The 17,108-nt window shown below is 40.1% G+C and overlaps 1 protein-coding gene across 3 annotated transcripts in view; it reads left to right on the top strand.

The window, feature by feature from the left end:
• The window catches only part of LOC121322027 (tolloid-like protein 2), a 134,984-nt gene that overhangs the window by 84,652 nt on the left and 33,224 nt on the right, over positions 1–17,108 (top strand). For all 3 annotated transcript variants that reach the window (XM_041261463.1, XM_041261465.1, XM_041261462.1), the window contains exons 5-8: positions 2,232–2,349; positions 4,161–4,339; positions 4,890–4,995; positions 9,045–9,169. In XM_041261463.1, coding sequence (XP_041117397.1) covers positions 2,232–2,349; positions 4,161–4,339; positions 4,890–4,995; positions 9,045–9,169 — 528 coding nt within the window. The remainder of the gene's footprint in view (positions 1–2,231; positions 2,350–4,160; positions 4,340–4,889; positions 4,996–9,044; positions 9,170–17,108) is intronic.

Below are 17,108 nucleotides of genomic sequence, written 5' to 3'. Positions count from 1 at the left end.
TGCTTGGCCGCAGGGGTCAGTGTGGCCGGAGCCCCACCAGAGGGAGCTGCCGGCTATGAAAAAGTGGGGAGAGGTCAGGAGACCACCCTTCCATACAGCAATTTTGCTGCAGGAGTTCTGGGGACAGGAGTCCACCCAGAGGGAGCTGCCGGCTATAAAGGGAGGAGAGGTCAGGAGACCACCTTCCCCCGCAGCAGTTTTGCTGCAGGAGTTCTGGGGGCTGGAGTCCCCCCAGAGGCAGCTGACGGCTATAAAGGGGGGAGAGGTCAGGAGACCACCTTCCCCCGCAGCAGTTTCGCTGCCGGAGATCTTGGGGGAGGTCTGGAGACCACCAACCCCAGCAGCGTTTCAACTGCTGGACTTGCCCCGGCTGAAGGAGTCAGTCTGGGAGCTGTCAGCACGTCTGCTGACAGCCGCACCATTAGCAGCATTTCCGCTGCCAGTGGTACAGCGGGAGGAGAGATTCGCCCCACTGTCAGCACATCTGCTGACAGCATGGCCAGCAGCAGCCTGACTACTGGCAACATTGCCGCCCATCAACCCCTTAAAGTTCCTGTTCTTGGCCCAGGACTTTGAGCGAGACTTTGGGGATTTTAAGGGGGGAGGTGGCCATTGAGGCCAAGAGGCCAGCTCCACCAAACTCCATCTCTCTCTGTTGTTTATTTCCTGGCTCTGGTCTGACGTCACCCACTCCAGCCGTCTTTGTGACACTGCTTTACAAAGAAAACCATAGTTCATGTGAAGAGGTCTGGAGTTTTGCTTTTTGAGCTGGTCTCATCAGACCACTTTAAAATAACACGCTGCATTCTGAAAGATTTTATTCTACATTGTATTACCCTTTTTAAAAAAAAAATAAAAAATTACAACAACAATTCAGTAAGTCCTTGTGACAGGTTGGCTTCAGTGGTTATGTCAGACCAGAAGAAAACACACAGCACTGCGAGTGATATGTTAAATGTGCTTGCTTGCCACGGGTTGTTGCAAAACAAATAAAAGTTTTAAACAAAAACAGCACACAATACTTGATGCCAAAATTAACAGATAATATAATATATATATATATATATATATATATATATATATATATATATATATATATATATATATATATTATAATGGAGACACCATCATGCACAGTACTCATGGTCATATATCTGTCACACTCCTCATCCATCGATGAAACTTGCAACAGCTAGTAACAATCGGCACCCTAATTTCGTATTCAATTATTGTATATATATTTATCAGTGATAATCGATGCATTGATGTTTTATTTTTCAAAATAAAGACTAAACATTAGTTTTTTTAACAGAAGATCTAAAAACTAAAAACACTGTTGTGCATAATAGTTTAACAAAAAGGCACGACTTATATTCAAATTAGAACACCTAGAGCACACAGAACAATTGTTGCACCCTTAGCAAACACACTGTATGTGTACAGATAAAAGTGTTCCAGTAACATACTTGTATGACAGTGCGGGGAAGCAAAAAAGGCAAACAGAATGCTTGGGTATATAGCCAAAAGCAGAGAGTACAAATCCAAGGAGGTTATAACGGTGAGATTATATAATGCACTGGTGAGATCGCACTTAAGAGTACTGTGTACAATTCTGCTCCCCACTGTCCCAAAGGGATATTGAGGCCCTGGAGAGAGTCCAACAAAGAGCAACCAGATTAATTCCAGGGCTTAAAGGAGGAATGAGCTATGATGATAGGCTGAACAAACTAAATCTATTTAACCTGGAAAAAAGAAGAATTAGGGGGGACAAATCTTTAAAATCATAAAAAGAGTTGAAACCTAACAATTACTTTAAGTACAGTACAGAAACCAGGACCAGGGGAAAACAGATGGAGACAGACTTTGAAAAGAGGGCAGAAGACATTTCTTTATACTGCAAGTGTTGAGGGTATAGAATGGGTTAACTAGACATGCTGTTGGTGCCAAATCACTGGGACTCAACTTGACAAAGTTCTGAGATCAATCAGCTGCTAGGAACTGGATGAGCAGAGATGGACTGAATGGTCTTCACTGCAAATATCGACTTTAGCCAGTGGCCCTCATTATTCCTGAATATTACACTTCATGGTGAACATTTTAAAAAACAAAAGAAAAAAGAATAGCATGCTGTTAGACATTGGAGTCCAGAATGGGATTGTCAGCAGAACAGCTTAGCCTCTTTAAATTGTATAGTCCATAATGTTTTTTCCCCCTGTTTGTTCTTAATCCAGGTACCCAAAGAGCCATATTTAAACAGGCCATGAGACATTGGGAGAAATACACATGCGTCACCTTCGTAGAGAGAACAGATGAAGAGAGTTTCATTGTGTTCACCTATCGGCCATGCGGGTGGGTGAATTCTGCACACTTTGCATTGCACAGAAAAACAACCACAAGTTCTGAGCTCCTCAGACAACAGAATAACAGTCAAGAAGTTAGCCATAGAACAGGAATGCTGTACATTTCCCAATGCTTTGTCTAAATTCAGTTAAAAGTGGAAAATGTAATTTCCTTTTAGTGTCCCTCACAGTAATAAGTTCCATCTGCTGATCTCACTTGTTAAGGATCGTATCCAGCAAAATGGAGTCGGCGTATGGGAGTTTTGCAGTTCTAACACAGACTCACATACTGTACAGCTATGACCAAAAGCGTTGTGCCAACCTATGGAATTAACTATTTTTGCTTCATAAAGTCAAATGAAGATGCTGAATAATGTTTTGTTAGTATATTGAATTGCATACTGCTTTGTAGTTTTACACATACTTGACGAAAAACTGTGTGAAAAAAAATGTGAAAATTTCGAAAATCTAACATAAAAATACTGTACTACTATTATGGCTTCTGGATGGCTTTTGCAATTTAATTTTGTAGAACATTTGATTACATGATTAAATGAGAGATCTAAATTATGTTCATATAGTTCATATAGTTTTTTAAATGATGGCGCAATCCTAAAATTCTAGGTAATGCAAAACTTTTGGCCATAGCTGTACACTATCCATCCAGGATCTTAAAAGCTTAAACTGTTAGCTGTCTGTCCAGAACCAAGCAACATAATGCTATAAAATATAATATTTCCTGTCTACCAAGGATAAGAAAATAAACTGTAAGTAATTTGTTTTCAAATTCAGAGAAGGCTACATGTTTAACTTGCAACGTAATTTAGTTTAATGTATTTTATGACACTTTTAAACAGATTATTTGGTTCCTACTAATAACAGAGTTTAGCAATTTACCCAAAAGTCATTTAGAAATAGAAAACAGAGCACATTTTTTTATTGCAATTATACAGATAAACTGGTTTCCTGTAAAGGCACTGTGCATGGAGTGCAGGTTGCGCCCTATAGCCTGGAAGTTGCAGGTTCGAGTCTAAGCTATTCCTCTGCCGACCGTGGACGGGAGTTCACAGAGTGCAGCGCACAATTGGCTGAGCGCGGCCCAGTTGGGGAGGGCTTAGGTCGGCCAGGGTGTCCTCAGCTAACTGAGCACCAGCAACCCCTGTAGACTGGCTGGGTGCCTGCAGGCCTGCTTGTAAACTGTCCAGAGCTGCTTGATCCTCCAACACTGTAGCTCTGAGGTGGTTGCATGGCATACCTGCAGAGTGAAAAGAAGCGGTTGGCTGAGGGCACACTTTTCGGAGGAAACATGTGTCCGTCTTCGTCTCTCCCGAGTCATCGCGGAGGTGGCAGTGGTGAGCTGGGTTGAAGTCAAAAAAAGAATCTGGCTTTCCAAATTGGCGAGAAAACGAGACAAAATAATTGGCGATTCCAAATTAAAAAAAAAAAAAAGATTGTAATAAATAGTATTCTCTGCTCAGTCCTGAGGGTTTTTCTGTGTTTGGCAAACTTACTAATGCATAATGTATATGTAGGTATTGCTTAATAAGTTTATGTGTGCAAGTAATTTTTAAAAATCTTACCGCAGTATGCAATGGCTTAATACAGTGGATCTGTGTAAACGCCTTTCATTTCTTTAATATAACATTTTCATTTTTGCTGAAACAAAATCTTAAAACATTACCCCTGTTTAAAGTCTCCCACCACAATGGATCATCCCTGCACTTTTTAATTGATCCTATTATGTGTATAGTGTGGCAATATGTTTAGAGAAGATTTGAGATTTCATTGCTTTTAACCTTGACTACTTGCTGCTGCTTTTAGGTGCTGTTCCTATGTGGGACGGCGTGGTGGAGGTCCCCAGGCCATTTCTATAGGCAAGAACTGTGACAAATTTGGCATTGTCGTCCACGAGCTCGGCCACGTGGTTGGGTTCTGGCATGAACACACTCGACCAGACCGTGACAGCCATGTCACGATCATAAGGGAAAACATACAGCCAGGTAATGCTTTTGTATCTCTTCCTTGTACATAAATAAACATTATGTATGAAAGATGTCAGCTGATAATTGCATGGCTATTATTATCGTACCCTTTCTAATGCAGTTCATATATACTGAATTATGTGTTGTTTTTTAGATGTTGTCTGCTGTGTATTGAGAATTAAATTGAGGCGGTTTGGCAAAGCTTTATTAATGTAGTTCAGTCAGGTTTCTAATTATGTGTTTATGTGCAATAATGTTAAGGTCCAGTTAGTGTAGAATGACCCAAATACCCCCTAAAAAGAACAAACCACAGGTCAATGGGCATTTATTTTTGTTAAAAATGTGATTGAATTTCCCCTAAAATAAGACACACTCAATAATAAAAAACCTGGAAGGGGCAAAAAGTATATTGTGTGTGATGTTATCTCACATGCAGCAATTAGGCTTGACACCAGCAGCTGCCTTAATACTTTTTGATTCCCAGCCAGACCTTTTAAACGAATACTGGTATTTTGACTCCTGTCCTGCTAACCCCTCAGCTGGTGATTAACTAAGAATCATATCACAGGGCAGGAGTACAACTTCCTGAAGATGGAGCCCGGTGAAGTGAATTCTCTGGGAGAGACCTACGACTTTGACAGTATAATGCACTATGCCCGGAACACCTTCTCAAGGTTGGAGTCTAAGGTTACGTCTCTTTGGTTCTCTACAATGTTTCTAAATAGCTATAATTTCCTGTGCTGTTTTCTTAGCATTTATGTTTACTAATATGGAAGCAGGAAAATATTATCTCTTGAGAGAGGCCATTGCAATGATTTGATGCGGATGAATCAGCATTGTCAGTAAATGAATCATATTTAGGGTACCATTAAACTTGTGAGACAGACTGCTCATTAAAATCCTGAGCATATTTGTTAAAGAGGAGATAATTATCTATTCAGGAATAACAATATATTTAGTGAGAAGTAAACGTTCTGAGTGAGAAAAAATGGGCAATACAATCCATAACCTTAGTCTTGCTGTAAATCATTTGTTGTTGCCATAATTTGTGCCGGTACTGTGTATTAAAATAAAAATACCACTAAGTCAAGTTTGGTTGTGCTGGAGTCAATAATCCCAGAACAGGCAACTAGATTGCTTTTCTGGTTGGATTAATCATCATCCCCGTCACGCAGTCCTAAATTACCATGGAAGTGAACACTGAATAATTATACATTTGCTTCTGGATAATTATGAAATACAATATAAGAAATATGCGCACTGTAGCTGACTGATCTCAAAACTTTGTCAAGTTGGGTCTTAAAGAATCCCAGGGATTCAGCATCAACAATATGACTAAGTAATTTATTCCCTTCCCTTGCCACTCTCTGTGTAAAAGTGGCTCCAACCCTCTAGCCTAAGTCTATTTCCATTAACTTTATCCAGTTCTGTATGTGGTCTAAATCTTTTGGGATTTCCTGGGTGGCTGTAACTGTGTCTGCCACTCTCCCAAGCTTTGTGTCGTCTGAAAATCTAACAAGCTTGCTAAATATCCCCAATCTAAAGCCCCTTTCACACTGGTCAGAACCTACCCGCGCAGGACCCAGTGTCATGTGGGTCTGGTATGTGATTTCACACTGCTTTTGATAAAGCAGGGTTGACCTGTGTGATAGACGCAAATAAACAACATGCTTATCAATGCCCCGGAAGCAGCTTGTTACAGATGCTTCCATCCAAGCGTCTTTGAATTGAACCATCATCCCAAATATTGATTAGATATTGCGGTCTGGCTCATGATATGTCTCAGGCAACAAGAATATGGCTAAACAGAATAAACAAAAACCTTCTTGCAGAAGTGAAACTTTCACCACAGGCGTGGCTGTTTGTTAAAGCATGTCAAGCATGTCAACCCATATCCTGAGGTGGGTCACTGGGACCCGGGTTAAGCCGACCAAGGTACCTAGTTTCACAGTACGCAGGATTTTGATCCGGTTAGCCAGGACCTGGTCTGGACCTGGGTAGGAGTGCCAGTGTGAAAGGGGCTTAAGACGTTGATATAGATTAGAAACAGTAAAGGTCCAAGCACAGAAACCTGTAGCACCCCACTGAGCACATGATCCCAGCTGGCTAGATAACATGTTAATACATATTACATGTTTGCTTAGAGGAGACTTGACTGAAGAGTTTTAATTAAAAAAGGAGTTGACAAAATGAACCCTTGTCAACATTGTAAGTGCTACACAGAGAACAGTTAGAAATTGATTGGAAACTTACAAAAAGTAGGAGACATTTTTTTACACATAGTGGTGGGTGTATGGAATGGTTTATCAAGCCACATTGTTGATGCTGAATCGATTGTGCTGCACATAATTAAGTGAATAATAGAAAGATTTGGGTTATTATTATTATTATTATTATTATTATTATTATTATTATTATTATTAAATGAATAGCCTCAAAGAAGCAGTACTTCAAAAGCAGTAACACATTCCTCTTTACCTATTCCATTTTTCAATTAATTTAATTACTGTATTTAACACCCGTATAGTTGATTTGTAAGAAAACAGACTTATGAAGTGTTTCTGCAACTGTAAAAAAAAGTTTGTTATTATTGCCATCCCTAGTTGTGTAACTCTTTAATTACAAAATAATTACAATAATTAAATTGCTACCAAATTGCTCTTGAAGATACCAACAGAATAGAATGATGAAAAAAAAATTCAGATTATGATGTTAAACCTGCAAGAAGTGCGTTGGATTGGAACCTCCTTCCTGCCTCGACTCGATATGAGCATGCTGTCACAGCTGTGGCAGCATTTTATGGTGCTAAAAGGTTAAAGCAACAACTTCCAAGTAATTTGATTAGGCCATGATTTTGCACTACCTTTGAGAAATCTGACTACAGTCACCACTGCTTAGAATGGGCGTGTTTGTGTTAACATGATTCACCCGCAATAAGCGATGGACGGTATAAACTCCCACACAATAACCTGACATTCAAAAGGTCCCAGTACAGTTATATATAAAAAAACCTACAAATGTAATAAAAAGTATAGAAAACCCTCGTGTATCTAACTGCGATGGGACCAGAGTAAGGACGGATATGTAAAAAGGCAGATCAATGAATCCTGTTTTAAATACCATTATACACATCTGTAACAATTACTGTACTATATTATTATTATTATTAGAGTTCCTCTAAATCCCTTGATACGTCTCCCGCAGGCAAACAGGATTTATTTATAAATTGTAGTGCTGAGCTGTGGGGTTTCCAGGATATTATGAGACAGACAACAGTTGTGGTACAAAGCAGTAGGAAACTGCTGTATTTATATATTTGTTTAGCTTTTAGTGAACAAAGGCTCTCATTCCTCTCCTCTCACTCACAAACTCAACCTCTCTTAACTCTCTCTCAATTCTCTCACCACTAGATCCCGCTTCTCTCTATCATACTGTCATCTCCACACACCTAAGCCCCTCCCCCTTCCTCACTCATTGGTCCAACACTCCCTGTCTCTGACTGCTCATGTCATACCTGCTCCCACCCCCCTCAGTGACTCACTCACACACAGGCAGTCTTTCAGCTCTAGAGAACGCTAACAGATCCGGACAAGAATAATTTGTGGATTGTTAAGAGTGATTACTAAAGTATAAAGCAGTGCATTTGTAATTTAAGTATATGTGAATGGCACATAACGAGATCCAAACAGCTTGCCCGAAATATATGGCGTACTTAACACGATATAAACTATGCCTTTGTTGTTGAAATCAATGGGAATGGCAAACAGCAAACGCTATTTGTTTGATATAAATGGCTGCCCAAAATAACCATGTATGGTGTAAGTGGTGGTGACTGTATATGACAGGCGTGGCTGAAATAACAGGAGATACAGAGGTAAGGGGTCTTGTGCACTTTTGTTTCAGCAGGCCTGTGTCTTGCAGGCCCAGCTGTGTGAACTGTGCCCTGCGTTACCCTCTCTGGGGAGCCTCACAAGCTGTCAGAACACTCCACTGCTCTGTGGCTGTCCACTCCCGCCTGGGGTCCTTAACTTTGCATTTCCACCGTTCTTTCTGTGAAGAGCCAAACTTTAATGAAAACACTCGCAAAGGGCAGGTTCAATTGCAAAATGGAAATAAGCCATAATAAAATAAACTTTCTAACTGTTGCTTTTGTAGTCACTATGAAACTCTAGCCGTTTTAGTGCTCAATTGTAAAACCTTTGATCCTGGTGAGAAATTCCACCATCTAAAAATCACAGCGTAAAGGCCAGACTGGGACTGTATTTGCTAAAATTACAGAATAAAAAAATTATAGATGGGAATTTTGCCGACAAGTAACAACCCAAATGTAATATTTACTGTGTCATTTTTTTATTTTATTTTATTTTTTTCCTTTAATGGAACTAGGATATATTTGCAGAAATGAACTTGTCTATTGTTGCTCTCTTATTTTTCTGTGTGTATCGAATGTTTACTTTTGAGGTCAATTTACATACTTTGCATGTATTTTTAAAAAATGTAATCCACACATGCTGTGCTTTACCTAGCAAACATACAGTGCTGAGTTTTCCAGGGTCCATGATAACTTACAAACTTATAGAATAACACTTTATTTATATATTTTCATTTATGATTGACATTTTGTAGAATAACATTGTTTATTTGTAGCAAATATAAATGTTTTCTGCATTGCAGTTGCATGGGATGTTTTGCCCTATTGATTGGTTCTGGTTGTTATTTACAGGGGTGTTTTTTTGGACACCATTCTTCCACGAAGAGATGATAACGGCTTGAGATCTCCCATCGGGCAGCGAATCCGCCTCAGTCAGGGAGACATCGCACAAGCAAGAAAACTGTATAAATGCCCAGGTGAGAGAACCTTGTGCAGTTTACAATACTGTGAAAAAGTATTTGCCCCCTGTCTGATTTTCTGCACTTTTCCACATTTTTCACATTGAATTTGGTCAGATCTTTTTGTGGGTTGTAGTAGTGTATAGAGGGAGTCTGAGAAAAAAATGACACCAAAGTTTGGTGCTTCTTTCATTTGTTTGGTGTGCAAGGTAATCAAACATGTAATCTTCAGGTGTGAAAAAGTTATTGCCTCCCTAGTTAACTCAACCCAATTAAAGGGATAATTAGGATCAGCTTTTGAATACTTTGGTTAACAATCAGGCCTGATTTGGGCCAGCCCTGCCCAATATACATCTGACTAACTTTGGCCCTTACCATTAGACTGAAGTTGTCAGCACACAGGTTCTAGAGGCACATTGTGCCACAATCAAAAGAAATTCTTGAAGACCTCTGGAAAAAAGTCTGGAAAGGGTTACAAAGCCATTTCTAAGGCTCTGGGGCACCACCAAACCACACTCAGATCCATATTGTCCAAATGGAGAAAGTTTGGGACAGTAGTGAATCATCCCAGGAGTGGCTGACCTGCCAAAATCTCTCCAAGAGCAAGGTGTAAAATCATCCAGGAAGTCACATAGAACCCTAGTACAACATCCAGGGATCTGCAGACCTCTCTCGCCTCGGCTAAGGTCAGTGTTCATGACTCCACCATCAGAAAGACATTGGACAAAAATGGGATTCATGGCAGAGTAGCAAGGCGAAAACCACTGCTCACAAAGAAGAACATGAATGCTCATCTCAAGTTTGTCAAAAAGCACCTGGATGATCCTTAAGAGTTCTGGAAAAATGTTCTATGGCTCTTTGGCCAACATGGGCCCCGTTATGTCTGGCGAAAATCAAACACTGCATTCCACAGTAAGAACCTAATAACAAGCATTGTAGCGGTAGTGTCATGATTTGGGGATGCTTTGCTGCATCAGGACCTGGACGACTTGCCATCCTTGAAGGAACCATGAATTCTGCTCTGTATCAGAGAATAGAGAATGTCAGGTCATCCGTCCATGAGCTGAAGCTGAAGCGCAGCTAGGCCATGTAGCAAGACAATGGTCCAAAACACACAAACAAGTCTGATTCAGAATGGTTGAAGAACAAGAAATTTAAAGTTTTGGAGTGGCCTAGTCAAAGTCCAGACCTAAACCCCATTGAGATGTTGTGGCAGGACCTGAATCGAGCAGTTTTTGCTCGAAAACCCACAAATGTCATTGAGTTGAAGCAGTTCTGCATGAAGGAGTGGGCCAAAATTCCTCCACGGCACTGTGAGAGACTGATCAATAACTACAGGAAGTGTTTGGTTGCAGTTATTGCTGCTAAAGGTGTCGTAACCAGTTATTGAGTCTAAGGGGGTGATTACTTTTTCACACAGGGGCATTGGGTGTTGCATAACTTTCTTTAATAAATAAATGAAGTAAGTATCAAAATTTTGTGTTATTTGTTCACTCAGGGTCCCTTTTATCTAATATTAGATTTTGGTTGAAGATCTGATAACACTCAGTGTCAAAAATATGCAAAAATGCAGAAAAGCAGATGGGGCAAATACTTTTTCACAGTACTGTATTATTACAATAGCACTTTTTTGTTATTCCTTTGTAAAGGTTTCAGGTGACCGTATTTTTTATCCATGAGTCACAATCTACAGCTCGGCTTCATTGTTCTTCAGGGCTCCGGTCTCTTTATGTAGTCGGTTCACTTGATGCTTTAAAGTAACCGTAGCTAACAAAGCCATTACATAACTCCTACAGGTTGTGTACTTGCATTTGTGTTTCAAGGAGTGTTTCATTGGAGTCTCAAATGTCAAGTTTGAAAGAAGCACATGTTATAGTAAACTTGTATTTTGTATTTTAAAACTTGCTATGCAGTATTGCTCCTCCTTAAAGAAATCTGTGTTTGCAAGCCATTTTTTTGGTTAGTGTTTAATTTGCTTGGTCGTGCAAGCCTAAACAGATAACCAGAGAATAAGGCTTTAAAACGGAGAGGTTCCTTTAGCCTAAAGTATTAACAGATATCATGTTTTAAAAACGGAAATACGTTTGGAAGTCCAAATGGGTAAGATTTATGGATTTGGCTATAATTACTTTGTAAAAGCTTTTCTTCACTGGGAAACAAGGTACAGCACAGACTGCATTACAAGTCAGTTCAAACATAAATACAGGCATAAAGTTCCAGTCGATTTTAATGTAGCTGTGATAATGATTACAGCTGCATTGGCCATCGACAGAGATTTACTCAGAGATATTTAAACCCATACCGAATACACTACAGAGATTCAGTGAAGTATCCTGTTTGACAGAAAAAGACAAACAAACTGCCATTGTTTTTCTCTTTGACAAATATTTAACGTCTTTTTACTTGTATGTAGAAATGCACTTCAAAATAGTACTGTAAACATATTGAATGAAACATCACGAAACATGTGCCTGACTGAGGGGCCGGAGGTAAATACTGCTGTGTGTTGTGTATATATATACACACACACTCACAGTGCAGTTTGTTTATAAGAATTACTGACAAAAGAATCAAACGCATATAGTGATGGAAACCACTGGGACCAAATCACTCCTATACCAACCAATGTAAAATAACTTGTAAGAATCAAGCAATCCGCTTAAAAGAATCATTTTGGGGCAAACTGACTACATGTAATACGGCACTTGATCAAGTGCAGTGACGTGTACAGCCAATAAAAGATGTTTTTGAATTTGAATTTGATGACATATCGCGTGATTAGGCACATACACAGCGTGGATAGTGCAATGATGCAGGAAACATTGAATTGTTTGTAATCAGACGTGACTGCGCCACTGCATTGTGCAGGTATGTTTTTTGTGTTCTCTGTTAGTGAAAATGTGTTTCAGTAAAGTGAATAAACATTCATTGAATACATACTGAGTACAGTAGTGTTATTGTGTGATATGCATATAGAGGGAGTGGGATTGCAGTGCATGAGGAGGAGGGGGGAGGGGATTGAATAGCTTTGCATTTCCGCTTAATGAAAAACTGTGAGATTTGAATTGTAACAGAAAATAAGTAAGCCATAGATGTATAAATGCAGTGGTAGTCCTGACAGTAAAATACTGTACTATAATGTCATTGTAATTCAAAGGCCATTAACACCACACGGTAGTTAAACTAGGCACCCTCAAGAGACGATTGCTTCTCAAGTATACTGTAGTAAAATAAGATTCTGCAGCCTTAAGTGAACATAAGTCATAACCATGATCATTGTGACAGAGGACAACAGTGTTTTCCTCTGTGATTGAGTACCATTGACATCTGTGTACTGTATTTAAACTGCTGATGGCACGCTTTTGCTAATTGTAATGTGACAGAGTGGCTGAGGACAGTGTAAATTATCAGGCAGGAGTCTTGTTTTTATTTTTCTTACACTGAGGTGGCAAACCAACCACTAATAAAACAAACAAAATAAACCTAGCTCTCAGCTGGAGCACTAACAGTACTTCATGTGAAACAAACACAAGATCCCTTACTCAAGTTTTGGTTTGTTTTTGTTACTTATGCTTCCTTACGCCTCTATACTCCCATCACACAGCTATCAGCTAAGCCATTTCTGTCGAGGTGTCATTAACTTTAACAAATGTGTCACTGTAACAAAGAAACCAATAAGTTCTGCATGCAAGTTCATAACCCCTCAGCTCCAAGCTAATGTCACTGGAAGCACACCCTGACACTTTTTACTCTAGAGCTAACCCCAAGCAATGCATTATTGAAGAATAACACCAGTTTGGTTAGGACTATGTGGTACTTTAGCCTCACCAAAGTGGCCATAAGCAATGCTCGAATGCATGACAAATGCAACTTTAAAAATCTGCCAAAAATCAAAAATCCACAGATACCAAAATGTTTTGCTTGATTCTTGTAGATCGCATCAACATCTATCCAAAAATATCTTTGGGTGATTGTTTGGAGCCCCTTACGTTAGTTATTTCAGCCTAAACTTGGTAGAAATACCAAAAATTCAAATTTCAGAGGGATTAAATGACCAGTCGGGGAGAATTGAAACCAAAAGTGTTTCACAAAATTTGGAAGAGTGGTCCCTAAGGTTCTGACAGCAATACTAACATTTTAGGCTCCGCATCCCCTACAGGGTAAAGGATTGGGTTTGAATAAAATTTGTCACTTTCTCCTCATCTGCCTACTTGCCAAAAGTGTGTTAGGTCCTCCTAGTATTTTATTTATGAGTCGAACAAGGTGCTACACATGATGGTAGCATCTAAGTTGAGCTCTGGGTGATTTTTCTCATGAGGGTCACTTTTTCGGTTTAGGTTGACCTTTACCAGGTCGCAGCTCAAGGGGAAATAAAAACAAAAAAAAAAAAGGATTAGCAGTTCTGACCTCAGCGGGCCTGAAAATCCCTAGGTGAATTTTTCAAGCAACATCTGAGACGGTCGGACAACAAAATGCCCCTTTTCTGGTTGAGTTGGCGTGGAATGACCCCATCATAATACAGACATGCTGTCATTTGGTTCAAGTCCAGAAGTGAGTTCAGATATTTTTATACTGATTTTCTTTTACGGTTTCTGACAGTTCATAGCTAGAGGCTTTCAATTAAGATCTATCGTTTCAACTAATATGTGCTGTAATCTAGCCTGATAGTGTAACAAAATATATGACAAGTGTAATTAATGTTGTTTGCATTGCAACTCTGAACACGCAGACTGCCTCCGGAGATTCGATGAGGGTGAGGTGTATAGAGAGCTATGATGCAGGCTCATGTGCTTCCCTGTTTCCATACAACTGAACAAGTCGAGTTCACGCGGATAAATCATGAGTCGAGAAATCACACGGATAATAGTTCAATATGGTGCAATGAACTGAACTGATCTATTGACTTTCTATGGAGTAGAAGGCACACTGAACAACTTTTCTGTATTAATATACTTGAGTACATTTTAATATTAATATTGTATTTATTTGAATAAATTTACAATGTGGAAACATTGTTTGTACTGCTCCTTTTAGTGCTAATTACTGCTTACTTCCAATTGCAATACGAAAAAGTATATTGGGTCCCCTATATGCTTAACCAGCATGTGGTAATGTGAAAGATTCCATGTATAATTACAATTAAAGTTTCTGTTTTATTGACATGTTATATTAAAAGTAGCACTGGAAGTCTCTTGATAGCCTGCACATGGGTTCTATGGTAGAGCAATGAGTAAAACTCCACAAAGCATCTGCAGTGCACAATCACAATTGAGACTGGTGATCACCTGATTGTGGCCGTGTTCCTCACATTCACCCTGGGGTTTCAGTGGGGTTGATCATGTGATGGGTAATCTGCATTCCTCCCTGCATCTGGATTGTTTAAATTAGATTAACTATCACATCTCAACATGTGTTGTTCCATTTTGTGTGACTTGGCTACAAGTATCGAGTCAGTGCTTCACATATGCAACACTTATAGTTGTTTATCCTTTAAACATTTCTACGAAGGCATCTTTTGAATTTTGAAGTCATTCTTTTTCCAATTCAACTGAAAATCAGATTCCTCAAAGAAACTACAGTCAATTAACATGATTGATTTGCTAAGTGGCAGACCAATGGCACTTGGCAATAGCATGTGACCAGTTTTATTAGAAATGTATGAGTGTTCAATTGATGATGCCATTTCCATTATATTTCACATATGCTTTTACATATGTTTTAAAGAATACACTTTGGAAACTGATATCTGTAGATTCTTTGGTTGGGAAAAACATGCTTGCTTCTGCTTCAGGTCATGCACTCTTAATGGTTATTATACTGAACACAATAGACTCTGATTTATCATGCTCCTTATGTTCTGTTTAGAGAGGAGATGTCTGGTTCATATCCTGCCAGTACTTATATTTTATGTGCAGTGCTTGGCGTATATTGACACAAAGTTGAACTCTTCCCCTTGATATGAACTCTCACATTGGACTTGTAGCGGTTTAGATGGCTACCATACACAAAATAAGTTGCAGTTTTTTGTTGACTGTTAGCCATTATTTATCGGGTTACAAATTCAGAGGTCCATTTTAATAAGCTGTTTTATTGTGTTCTCTCTTTATGAAGTTACAGCTGTTTTTATTGTTTTGCATTCTTTTGAGCAATATAACAGGCTGCCATGTTTAGTATATTACCTACTTTAAAAATATTAGCTGCAATGTTTCTGAGGTAATAAAAAAAAAAAGTCTAATTTAGAAATTCTGAAAGAAACTAAATATGTTCAATGACAGGCTAGAAACCTTGTCCAATATCTTCAATGTTGAAATGACTTTGGGTTCACATATAAAAAAAAAAGTCAAGAAGATAAATGTTTCAACTAATGCCTTCATCAGCGCGATACTTAAATGTATTGTTTGAAGTTCTAATTGTAACACAGCCTTGCAGTGTTTGTTAAGGTAGGTTCAGGTTACCAGAACAATCCCTCTTCCGAAAGTGTCCATTTTGAAAAGCACCCAGGTGACTGTTCATAGAGGTCTAGTGGGTCTTCCAGGACTGGAGCATGGATGATTCACAAGTGCAGGGTCAGAACCATGCAGCATTTGTTTGATAAAAGAAGCCACATGTTTGATTTTGTCAACTCATTGAAAAAGCTGCATCTTTTACATGTTACCATAGAAACCACCTTAGAAATAGGAGCATGAAGGTCCTTTTGGTGTGAAAAATGTAATTAATTAAAAATATAAGTATGTACAGGAGAAGGGGGCAGGACAAACCCTGCTCCTATAAAATATATTTGTTTTGTATTATTATTATTATTATTATTATTATTATTATTATTATTATTATTATTATTATGTAAATGTGACTGTGTAGCCATGCATTTTGTTATTGTTTTATTAAATGTGACAAACCGTGGGTGTTTTTTGTGGATGTGGGTGGGAAGCCCTGCCGCGTCTTTTGCCCTGCAGTACTGTGTTTGTTGTCTTTGCTTCTGACCTGACATCACCACTACTGCCATCCCTGTCACACGTGGTGTCCAGCATAGGATCACCAGCATCTCCAGAACTCAGGCCAGAATGGGTACCGCTGGTCTTTGTTTTTTACTTTTTGTGTATAAAAAAAATAAAAAAATAAAAATTGGGAAAAAAGTAGCAGCAAAAGCAGCAGCAGCGAGGGGCTGGTTGCAAGCCCCACTGCGTCTCTAGCAAGGTGGACGTCTGCATGACCTGCTTGAGGGGGGAGGAGTGGTGCTTTAAAGTTGGCGAGGTCGCGCACATGTCGCCTGACTACTAACACCCCCCACCTCAGGAAGAGGAGGTGGAACCAGAGCCACATCCACAGGAGGAAGTTAGCTGGGAAATCATACACAGCATGGGCTTGCAATACTGTTGCTGCCTCTGTGGGGAGTAGGTGCATTTCCCAGTTACCTTCCACCTCACAGAAGGAGCTCCTACCACCCTCGCTGCCAGAAGGGGAGGAGCTCATGCCGCCTTCACCATCAAGAGGAGAGGAGCAGGAGCTACCTCTGCCTCTACCACCATCACAAGGAGAGAAGCAGTCTGCTGCCGTCTTCGCCTCCCGAGGGTCCGCTGCCGCCGTTGCCTCCCGAGGGTCCGCTGCTGCCGTCGTCAGCTCTGCCTTGCTGGGGATGGCGGTGTGTTGCTGGCAAAGGATGCCTGCCTTGCATCTCCTGGGGTTGCTTGCTGCGGCACTTCTCCTGGGGTTGCCTGTTGCGCCACTTCGCCTGGGGTTGCCTGCTGCACCACTTCGCCTGGGGTTGCCCACTGCACCGCTTCTCCTGGGGTTGCTGCCAGCTCTGCTTTGCCTGGGCTCGCTGCCAGCCCATCGCTGCCAGCAGCAGGGAATACTATGGCCAGAGCCCCACAAAGGGGATCTGCCGGCCATGAAGAAGGGGGGGAGGTCAGGAGACCAGATTCCTCTGCACCAGTTTCCGGGACTTTGGGGCTAACGG

This window comes from Polyodon spathula, chromosome 10 (genome assembly GCF_017654505.1).
Source record: "Polyodon spathula isolate WHYD16114869_AA chromosome 10, ASM1765450v1, whole genome shotgun sequence".
Lineage (NCBI taxonomy): Eukaryota > Metazoa > Chordata > Actinopteri > Acipenseriformes > Polyodontidae > Polyodon > Polyodon spathula.
This window is presented reverse-complemented; position numbering and strand designations above follow the sequence as displayed.